Below are 11214 nucleotides of genomic sequence, written 5' to 3'. Positions count from 1 at the left end.
ATGTTACTCTAACTCATAACTCACTATCTATCTCTCAACAACACTTTGCTTTGTTTCATTTCTCTACCACTCTATTTAATTCATTCATTTGCACCTTTCTTTGTCAAACACAAACCATTTGCTGCTTTTGCTCTGTTCGAACTCAACATGAAGCTGATCAATGAGCCACCGCAACTACGTGCCCTGTTGAGCTTCTGCTCAACATTGCTTCTTTTGAACCTTGTTCATGTTTCTGCTGAGGACCCTTATCGATTCTTTGATTGGACTATCACCTATGGAGACATATATCCCCTCGGAGTTAAACAACAGGTTAATTTTTATCACTGCTTTCATTTCTTGTTTTGTCTCATTAATCTATATTTGTAGTCCCATGAAAGTGAAAGTATTGAAAAGTATGTAAGACATAAGTCACAAAACTGAGTTGATGCAACAATCTTCTCTTAATCTTGTGTCTTGATATGCAATTCTTGGTTGATGTTTTGCATTTGCAGGGCATTCTTATCAATGGCCAATTTCCAGGCCCTGAAATCTACTCTGTCACCAATGACAATTTGGTCATCAATGTGCACAATCACTTGCCCGAGCCGTTTCTTCTATCATGGTAACAAGTCCATAACTCTGTTTTCTGTTTTCAAAGATCTTTAATATCTTTAACTGTACAATATTTAAGAATTAAAAACGAAGAATGGTATGTGAATTGCATTAGATATCAGGAAACTGTAGTAGTGAGCCCTTTCATGAGGTTAGGAATTTAATCAAATTAGCATATTTTAAGCATTCCTATAAAACTAGCAATACTTGATGCACACGACTCAAATTTATCAGTCACCTTATCTACGTGAGTACACATACATACGGTTCTTCTAAAATTAGATTACTTCACTTTTTGCCTAACTTTCTAGTGCATTAATTGAATCATATTAATTAGCAACGTATCAAATGTGCATACAGAGTTATTTGCAAGTCATGGCCTTCAAAAGAACCTTATGGCACAGCTTCAAAATGTGTTGTACATAGTACTTACGGCAAAGTTTTCTATTCTAATTGATTTACCTTTTTCTTTGCCAGGACAAGTGTCCTAGCAAATTTGTGTATTAGAAGCCCCTATCCCTAATTAAGCTAATGGTAGATTAAGGACCCGAATAATAAAGCAAACTCTATTTCTCTTTTTAGCTGTCACCTGGTCCTTTTATTCAATTCACACACATGACAATAACAAAAGCAAAAAACATAGTTTTTATAAACAAAAAAAAAAAGCAAAAAACATAGCTGGGATATAATAAATGTGCCTCCCTCCCATCACTTAGGTCCTTTTTAAGTCATGTCACGGGCCAAACTTACCCAACTCCAAGCCCACCTAACCTAACCAAAACGTGTTTGGATTCATGAGCGTCTCCAATTGTACTAATTTTTTTCACAAGTGAGGTTCATACCTGCTTTGCACAGGTTATAAATCGTAAACAGATGTTTGCACTCACTTTGAGACAAAAACGGAATAAATTTTCTTATAAATTGAGATAAAAATCGATCCAAACACGAACTTACTAACCCTGAGAATAGTGCTTATCAATGCAACAGGAACTTTATTAACTTGAACAGAAGTTTGCATAATAATGAGTTGATAAACAAAATACACATTATGAAGCTTAAGACCTTGTCTTGCATTCTTGCTGATTTGTTTTGATATGTAACAGGAATGGTGTTCAGCAAAGGAGAAATTCATACCAAGATGGAGTTTATGGAACTACATGCCCCATTCCTCCTGGCAAGAACTTCACCTACAATCTTCAAGTCAAAGACCAAATTGGAAGCTTCTTCTATTTCCCATCTCTTGCTTTCCACAAGGCAGCTGGTGGCTTTGGTGCCATCAAAATCCTCAGCAGGCCAAGGATTCCAGTTCCCTTCCCAGAACCAGCGGCTGATTTCTCCCTTCTTATTGGAGATTGGTACCAGATTAATCATAAGGTAATTGTTATTGGAAAATGATCATGAGTGACATCTGCACATGACATCTAACAGACAAAGAGTGAGAAAAGAAGAAAACAAAGAGAAATAATATATGTGATAAGTAGTTGGAGATAGAGAGAAAAATGTGGTGTATGTGGGGGTGTGACTTATTGTTCTTCATATTTCAAATTTCGATTTTTGTTTGAGCCCTTTTGGTAAATTACACATTTTATTGAAATATGATTAATTATGTGAATACAGAAGCTGAAGGCAGTTCTAGATTATGGACACAGACTTCCATCCCCTCAAGCTGTTCTTATTAATGGCCGTGCAAATGGTACAACATTGGCATTTGAACAAGGTATGTTATGTTTTATTGTTTTTCATTATCATCTTCCATAATATATGTGGATTTTTTTTCTTCCTGTTATTTACCTATAAGATGCTGATGTTTGTTATATCTTAAATGACAACAGGGAAAACATATAGGATTAGAGTATCAAATGTTGGACTTCAAAACACTCTGAACTTTAGAATTCAAGGCCACACCATGAAATTGGTCGAAGTTGAGGGAACTCACACTGTACAAACAACTTATTCTTCAATAGATGTTCATGTGGGACAGTCTTATTCTGTGCTTGTCACAGCTGATCAAGCACCTAAGGACTACTACATTGTTGCTTCCACACGTTTCACCAACAGGGTTCTCACAAGCACTGGCATCCTTCACTATAGTAACTCCCAGCAATCAGTTTCAGGCCCAATTCCTGGCGGACCAACTACTCAGATCGATTGGTCCCTCGAACAAGCTCGGTCAATCAGGTAATTCTCCTACTACAATTAATTCTGAAGCTAAAATCAATTCTTGGGAGAAACTTCTGTAAATGCCTCATGAGTGCGAGAATTAGTTATGATGAAAGAGAACCTGATCCGATTATCATTTGTTTACTACTTGGTAGTTTTATTGATCACATTTCCATGTACAATCAATGTCCTAACTATCACATATTTGAATTAATGAAGCAATTCTGACACTCAAAAGCTATTAGTAGAAGCTTCTCCCTATAATTGATTTTAACTTTAGAATTAAATGCAGAAAGATTTCCAAACATCCTATTAGTAGCTTTCACATTGTTCAACAATTGATGTATTGCAATTCTCAGGACAAACTTGACTGCTAGTGGACCAAGACCAAATCCACAAGGCTCCTACCACTATGGTCTCATAAACATCAGCAGGACAATCAAGCTAGAGAGCTCAGCAGCACAAGTCAACAACAAGCAGAGATATGCAATCAACAGTGTTTCTTTCACACCAGCTGACACTCCTTTGAAGCTAGCTGATTACTTCAACATTGGTGGTGTTTTCCAACTTGGAAGCATCCCAGATAGCCCTTCTGGTAGACCAATGTATCTTGACACATCCGTCATGGGTGCTGATTTTCGAGCCTTCGTCGAGATCGTGTTTCAGAACCATGAAAGCATCGTCCAGAGCTACCACATTGATGGATACTCATTTTGGGTTGTAGGGTAAGAAATTTCCCACGATATAATTTCCATCAAGCTTTCCTCTTTTCACTTTGGATCACTGGAATTTTAAATTGGTGTTTCAAATGCAGAATGGACGGTGGCGAGTGGACACCAGCGAGTCGTAACGAGTACAACCTCATAGATGCAGTGTCAAGGAGCACAACACAGGTTAGTACATGTTTAGATATCATATCATCTCAATTCATAAGAAGAGTTACGTATATTTATTTTCCTCGGAGATTACTGCTAATGTATGTTTTCACTGATATATTTTGTGTCTGATTTCAGGTATATCCTAAATCATGGACTGCAATTTACATGGCACTAGACAATGTGGGAATGTGGAATATAAGGAGTGGATTTTGGGCAAGACAGTACCTTGGGCAACAGTTCTATTTGCGTGTGTATTCACCAGTTGGTTCAATCAGGGATGAATATCCAATTCCAAAGAATGCTCTTCTTTGTGGCAAAGCTGCAGGTAGAGCAACCAGACCACAATGAGAATGGAACAACTTGTATATCAAGGGACTGACTCGGTCTCATTCTTTAGGAATTCATTTCTAATTTCTTTGTATTATTACTACATAATCACCATCATATAGTTATGATGAAAGTTTCTCCTATTGTTTTATTTTTTTAATTAAATAATTTTTCAAGATGTAATGATGTATCAGCAGCATGTTGCTGCTTTAATTTATTATAATGAAATATTGCAAACTAGTTTACTATGATTTTATCATCTTTTTCTCCGCATGTAAATGGCACTTTGGCTGTGACGTCAATGTAATTTCTATTGGCCTAATTAGCTTAAGCGTGGTTCATGTTATGATGTAGATGTATGAGCACAAGAGTAACAAAGCCCGTTTCACATGTTTAGCATTTTCCCATAAGATATGAAACTAAATCTAAGTAAAGAAATCTTAAGAAGAAGTTGATTAATTTCTACACAACCGACAACCAAATGATGCTTTATATAGTTGTAGTCATGCATTTAAAGTCATTAATGCTTGAGCTAATTGGTCTACGTGTAATAAATAACAACCTATCATGTTTTAAAAAAAGAAATGAAATGTCAAAATGCATTAATGACTTCAAGTGCATGACTACAATTATATAAACACACATTTCGGTTGTGTAGAAAGCTAGAGAGTTTTCGAAGATCTTAATTGAACCAAATTCTAAACTAGCAACCAATTTTATGTATAAAGGCTGCCCGATGTCTAATCCTAATGCTTCTTTGGTTAGAGAGATCAATTCTCTAATTGGTCAGAACCCTAATATTCACGGGAAGCACATTTTTAGCGAAACAAATGTCTTCGTGAAGAATGGGCATTCTATGTTGGATAGGATAAAGATTTATGAGGTCCTTCCATTTTTTGTTTGATTCCCTTTATGTTTGAGTTAGTACTTGGTTAAGGAACTAGTGTTCCTCTGTTTTGCTGGGCTTGTAGCCCTTTATTAATCAAAGACAAAAAGAGGAACATTAATCACATATAGTCTAAACTATGGAGAAAAAAATGCAATTAATCCAATAAGATGAATCTTTCATCGTTAATCTGGTAAGTAAAATACAAAAAGCATTGTTTGCTTGTGGCTAATGACACATTGACATTTGCAAAGGATTTTGATGACGCAGAAGATTTACTGTGGCTGTGGAAGAAGAATCGGTACTTGTTGCTGTTTTGTACCAAACACGTTCTCCCACTGTATCACTCTACCCCTATGCAGTATGCAACATTATGTAATAATAAAACAAAAACCTTTCAACTCTCCTTCAATTCATCTCTTTCCCATAGCTGGCTGTTGCCTGTTTGGCTATACCTCATCTGCTCCTCCTCCTCCCTAAGACGCTAACGTGATAAAATTTGGAATACTTCCACTCCACACAATGTCAGATTTGTCTGCGCCATGCCAAATATTTTCCCTTTATTTAATTATTTATTACTGTTTTCTTATATATTAACTCATCCAAGGTCAGGTCCATGACCATTCTCACGGAACCTACAAGCAACAAGCAAAACAGGGTCCCACTCCCACATTCCATCAAATTAAACAACTATTTAGAATGTGTTTAGATAAGAATTAAGGGTAGTTTCTATGAGCTCTGGCCACATACTGAGTTAACAGTAATGACTAATTCTCAAATTGCGGTAGCTCAAGCTAAGCCATACAATATATGTATCATTTTCATGAACTATGATTGAACCTCAACATGATAGTTAAAAGATAAAGTAAACTAACCATTAATTGAGAAATTTTCATTCTAATTGATAAGAAAACTTTTGACATTCTCTCCTACACATATCCCGATGCACAGTTACCCGCCGTTTGTTACTGTGTTCCCGCACGTTGATTTCCCTCCACCATCATCCCATATCAACGGCTTCTCCCTCAAACCTGGCCCACACACACCCAACCAAATCCCTCCACGTCACCATGCTCGGAAACGACGGTGTCGGGTTCTTAACGCTGCTCTAACGGAAAGACAAACCCTGCAAACGCCGTTTCTTTTTCTCTTTTGCCCCCATCAAATCATCACCACCACCACCACACAGACACAGACACAGACAAAGAAAACGAATGTTGAGTGGAAGAGAAGAGAACGTTGTAGCGAGTTAACTAACTCAGTGAGTGACTCAGTGCTGCAATGTGTGTGAGATCTCTGTGAATTTTGCTGTTGCTACTACAATGGGGAGTGTTTCGTCTGAGGAAGGTTCTGACCGATGTGGGAGCTACAGCTTGAGCGCTGACGTCAGCGAATCCGAGAGCTGTAGCAGCTTCCGCCGTTTCGACGCCGAGGGGGCTTCCAGCTCCGCCAACCTCTCTCCGCCTCCGCTTGCCGCCTCTCACTTCAACTTCCCGCCGCCGCAGGTGATGTTGCCGGTCATCGGTGGCAAGGATGTCGTCGTTTGGGATCACAAGCGTGACCTTGACTTGTCAGGTACTCTCTCATAGCCTCATTGACTCTTCCTTCTCTTCCGTACAATTGCAGATTCCGAGATTCGCTCTTCAATTCACGCTGAGTGAGGAGCGAGAGTGTTGAATTTGAAGAATGAACAGTTTTTCTGTTTTGTTTTTGTTTTGATTTGTTTTTGCAGAAGTGGAGATGATGAAGGAGAGGTTCGCTAAGCTGCTTCTAGGGGAAGACATGTCTGGTGGGGGAAAAGGGGTCTGCACTGCGCTTGCTATCTCGAATGCAATCACCAACCTCTCTGGTTTGTTCTTTTCCTTGCTTAATTTGGAGTTAATCATCAAATTAGCACTTACTAAATGTAGATTTTATAAATCAATTTAGTAGTTACATCTAGCATTTTAAGAATTAACAGAATTCTCATGACTAATTTGTGAAGGTCAAAGAATTTGGTTACCCAAATGGAAATGCGATTTGGTTTAACTACTAATTAACTCTTTACTTGTTAATTTGGGGATGTTGTATAGTTTAATGACTAATTTAACTATTTACTTGTTAATTTGAGTGTAAAAGATGTTAATCTTTGTGTGGGTGGGATTTTAATGGCAGCAACTGTGTTTGGCGAGCTATGGAGGTTGGAGCCACTGGCACCGCAGAAGAAAGCCATGTGGAGAAGGGAAATGGAATGGCTTTTATGTGTAAGTGACTCAATTGTGGAGCTTGTGCCGTCGGTGCAGCAGTTTCCTGGGGGTGGAACCTATGAAGTGATGGCTACGCGTCCTCGTTCTGATTTGTACATCAATCTCCCGGCTTTGAAGAAGCTTGATGGGATGCTGCTTAGCATGCTGGAGGGTTTTCATGATACTCAGTTTTGGTATGTTGATAGGGGGATTATATTGGGCGATTCCAAGGATTGTGATGAGTATGGTAGACCTTCGGTTCGGCAAGAGGAGAAATGGTGGCTTCCATCTCCTAAGCTTCCACCAAACGGCTTGTGCGAGGATGATAGGAAGAAGTTGCAGCAGTGCAGGGATTGCACCAACCAGATACTGAAGGCTGCCATGGCAATCAATAGTTCTGTTCTTGCTGAAATGGAGATTCCTGGTGCCTATGTAGAATCGTTGCCAAAGGTAATGCTTTGTCGTGCAAACAGGAAATAAAATTAGTTCATTGCCATATTTCTGTATGCACTGGGTTCTTAATTTTGGTTTGGTCAATAACTTCTAATATATGAATGTCATGCTAAAAGTGGTAGACAGACATCAACTCTAATGCATCTTTGAGTTGCACAAACCTTTAATTTTGTGAGATATTTATGTATAGAAGTGCTGACTACTGACTCGTGGACTTGACACCCCCTGCCTCTGTTTTATCTTTGGTTCAAAAAAATAGATTGAACTAGAATTCTGTTATGGCTTGATATTTGGTAGAATTTCTTGAAAATGGGCTAAAATTTGCTGAAAACTGAAATGCCTTGTTCATTTGTACAACTACAAATGCAGAATGGGAAAGCTTGTCTAGGGGATATAATCTATCGGTACATAAGTGCTGACCAGTTCTCATCAGAATGTCTCCTTGATTGCCTGGATCTTTCATCAGAGCACCACACTCTGGACATAGTTAATAGAATTGAGGCTGCTGTGAATGTATGGAGACTGAAGGACCATAAGAAACATCTAAGTTCTGTGAAAGCCAGACGGTCTTGGAGTGGGAAGGTTAAGGGCCTTGTTGCTGATGGGGAAAAGCACCATTTTCTTTCCCAAAGGGCAGAGACACTTCTACAAAGCTTGAAACACCGATTTCCAGGACTCCCTCAAACAGCACTAGATATGGCCAAGATACAATACAATAAGGTGTGTGTTTTTCTTGATCTTTCAGATCTTTAGTTTGAATTGAACTCCCCACTTGTTCTGTTGGACTATTAAGTTTGGTGTCACTGCTTGTAATAAAAGTTGAAGTAAATTAGCTAATAGTTTGTGTCAAGGCAATATGGGATATCTTAGGTGAATCAGATTGGGGCAATTCTTTTGTTAGTTGCAGTTAGCACTCAATTTTTGGCCAAAAATAAATCCTGGCAATGGTATAACTATAAAGAACTAATAGTTTCATTCCACCTGTAATTAGTAAAAGAATATAAAGAATTTCCTTACAAATAGATCAGTTGTGATTCCTCAGTTTAATGGTCATTATTGATGATTGGTTGTGGCATGTCAATGAGATCAATTACAGTCTATAGCTTCTGTCTCTAGATGTTACCGACTCTGGGCTTTATAAGTGGTTTATGATTAATAAACAGTTACTGAGGTTTGCCACTGGGAGAAGGGGGCTTAGAATCAACTGAATAAACTTCATAGAATTTTCTTTTTCTTGCAGGATGTAGGGCAGGCTATTCTTGAAAGTTATTCAAGGGTGATGGAGAGCTTGGCCTTCAACATAATGGCCAGGATTGATGATGTCCTTTATGCAGATGATACTGTAAAACGATGTGCAGCTGCAGATTCTATCCCTCTGTTCAGCAGGGGCGGTTTTGGGGGTCTTCCCATGCAGAAGCGAATGTCTCCTAGCCCCTTCTCAATTCAACACAGCCCATATGCCTCTCCATTTGCAACCCCATCATTCTGCTCCTCCTCTCCTGTTTCCGGGAGCCCTTGCAGTCCGCGGAGGACACGTGCTGTGAAGAAGAATGCTCAGGCAACGGAATCAAAGACCGAAAAGTTGGCAGCTGCTGATTTTGAGAGGGTATGGTCATATACGGGAAACCTGAGTGCAAGAAGAGCAACTGGTGATGCTCCAGAAAGGGACTGAATTATGCATCCTGAGCTAGTCATCAATCATCTTTAGATGTCTTCTAAATGCGGATCAGGCTAAAGCCTCTGGTCCTGTTCCCTGTATATGCGGGTCTAATTTTTGTATATTCGTAGGTAGCACGAGTAGGATTATGTTGAAAGATTATTAGCATGTTTGGATCAGTTTTTTTTCCTTCAGAATCAATTTTGGAATCCAGAAGCTACTCACATAAGCTTCTCTCCAAAAGAGATTTTGGCTTTAGAATCAATTGTAGAATAATTCCAAACATGCATTATGCCAATGGATCATCAGTTAAAAACGTTTCCTCACTAGTATAAAAGTCCACTTTTCTATAGGTCAGTCCTGTTGCTAAGATGGTCTGCTATAAATGCTAAATAGAGTTCTAGACTATATAACCCATACATGATTCAGCAATAGTCATGTGCCCTTCCTTTACTTCACTGCCATGACAGTCATTAATATTGTCCGGTTGAAACAGGTATAACAATGAATCCCATGTCCCAGAATGTACTGTTTTAATCGGAAAACAATAATGTGAAAAATGTTAAAATAGCAACTAGCAACTAGCAACAATTCTCCAACAAGCAAACCTTTTGCACAAATGGTCAACACCCAGAAGAGTTACATCAGGCTTTATGTTTCTATACTTCTATTGGGGTGTGAAGTATTTGAAACTACTTGGTGTCTTAGTTGGTAAACTTGTACTGCTGAGCAAGCTCTTGTTGAAGGATTATATTAAATATTAGTAATGGAGCTGGAAATATAAATGCAAGTGATGATCTCAAACTAATTAAAAATGGATTGAAATCAATGTAAGTATTGTAAAGCCATGTTTTGGGTTAGGACTGGGAGGTGTGAGTTTACTACTATGATTTGATTTGTCTAAAGTCCATTAATAAAGATTTATCTTTTTTTAATGGGTTTTCCCTTATCACAAAATGTTGTCTCATTTCTTGTCCCAACCAATAAAATTGTGATACGTCAATTAAAAAAATGTATGGATGTGACATTTATAATTTACATTTAGGTAATAAGACATTAATAAAGCAGGGTAGATGTTAGGACCCAATTGCAAGGTGTGGGACTTGAGTCCCCACATTGGAAGTATGAGATTCTAATGTGGGGTTTATAAGGCCTTGGGCTCTCCAACTACAATAGCTAGCTTTTGTGGTGTGATTCTCCCAAGGTTCTTATCAATTGGTATCAGAGCCTTCCGCCATCTCTCTCAGTCGCAAACGAGCGGCGCGGGTGGTGACGCCGGCATTGCAGTGTTCGCCTGGGACTAGTCGAGGGGCTAGTGCACAGCCAGCCCGCGTGGGCGCCGGGGCTGCGGAGCGTGGTGGGATGTTAGGACCCAATTGCAAGGTATGAGACTTGAGTCCCACATTGGAAGTATGAGATTCTAATGTGGGGTTTATAAGGCCTTGGGCTCTCCAACTACAATAGCTAACTTTTGTGGTGTGGTTCTCCCAAGGTTCTTATCAGTATAAGGCACCATTTAGTGACATGGATCTTGATCCATCCAATTCCTTGAAAAGCTTCTCTATGTACGTACGTTATCTGTGACTGTGAATGACTTCACCTACGAGCAAGCATATTATGTGCCAATAAAACCGGAACATATGACTACTTTGACTAAACAACGGTCCCTCAAGTGTTGTAACTTGTAATAAAAGATAACATTTGGGGGTGAGTAGAGGACTTGGCTTTGAAGGGTTTTCGCTTGCAAATACCATTTTTGGACATGAATTCTAGATTTCTAGCATGCATCAGTAGCAGTCAAAGCAGATTCTACAACACTTGTTTGAGTAGACTTCTTATATGATCCACCAATTTCATGCCCATCCCGTGAGTTAAACATAAGTTGTACGTATGGTAGATTAATAATTATACATATAGGATAGGAGGCAGGCACCTAATAAATTAAAACTTGCAAAATCTAGATAATTAGCTATCTAATTTAAGTAGCAGTGTAGCATGCTACTTACTGACTATTTATTAGTGCTACCTTTGACTAGC

At 38.8% G+C, this 11214-nt stretch overlaps 2 protein-coding genes across 2 annotated transcripts; both read left to right on the top strand.

Moving 5' to 3' along the window:
* On the top strand, positions 1-4207 carry LOC130747726 (L-ascorbate oxidase homolog). The gene is made up of 8 exons (XM_057600740.1): positions 1-309; positions 492-601; positions 1695-1965; positions 2209-2308; positions 2424-2769; positions 3111-3476; positions 3566-3644; positions 3765-4207. The coding sequence occupies exons 1-8, from the start codon at positions 148-150 to the stop codon at positions 3975-3977; spliced, it is 1647 nt and encodes a 548-aa protein (XP_057456723.1). The 5' UTR covers positions 1-147; the 3' UTR covers positions 3978-4207.
* Positions 4208-6001: 1794 nt separating this feature from the next.
* LOC130747725 (rop guanine nucleotide exchange factor 1) lies at positions 6002-9534 on the top strand. Its single transcript, XM_057600739.1, has 5 exons — positions 6002-6417; positions 6575-6691; positions 6997-7517; positions 7890-8240; positions 8761-9534. Exons 1-5 carry the CDS (start codon positions 6165-6167, stop codon positions 9190-9192), a joined length of 1674 nt encoding a protein of 557 aa, XP_057456722.1. The 5' UTR covers positions 6002-6164; the 3' UTR covers positions 9193-9534.
* The last annotated feature ends 1680 nt before the right edge of the window (positions 9535-11214 follow it).

Source organism: Lotus japonicus, chromosome 3 (assembly GCF_012489685.1).
Source record: "Lotus japonicus ecotype B-129 chromosome 3, LjGifu_v1.2".
NCBI lineage: Eukaryota > Viridiplantae > Streptophyta > Magnoliopsida > Fabales > Fabaceae > Lotus > Lotus japonicus.
The sequence above is the reverse complement of the archived record's forward strand: the minus strand, read 5'-3'. Positions and strand labels throughout refer to the sequence as shown.

Excerpts from the sequence above, each read along its gene's own strand:
- LOC130747726 (XM_057600740.1), top strand. The coding sequence starts at position 148 with ATGAAGCTGATCAATGAGCCACCGCAACTACGTGCCCTGTTGAGCTTC. Across the intron at positions 602-1,694 it reads GAGCCGTTTCTTCTATCATG|GAATGGTGTTCAGCAAAGGA; the intron begins GTAACAAGTCCA and ends GATATGTAACAG. Across the intron at positions 3,477-3,565 it reads TACTCATTTTGGGTTGTAGG|AATGGACGGTGGCGAGTGGA; the intron begins GTAAGAAATTTC and ends TTTCAAATGCAG.
- LOC130747725 (XM_057600739.1), top strand. The coding sequence starts at position 6,165 with ATGGGGAGTGTTTCGTCTGAGGAAGGTTCTGACCGATGTGGGAGCTAC. Across the intron at positions 6,418-6,574 it reads GCGTGACCTTGACTTGTCAG|AAGTGGAGATGATGAAGGAG; the intron begins GTACTCTCTCAT and ends TTGTTTTTGCAG. Across the intron at positions 8,241-8,760 it reads CCAAGATACAATACAATAAG|GATGTAGGGCAGGCTATTCT; the intron begins GTGTGTGTTTTT and ends TTTTTCTTGCAG.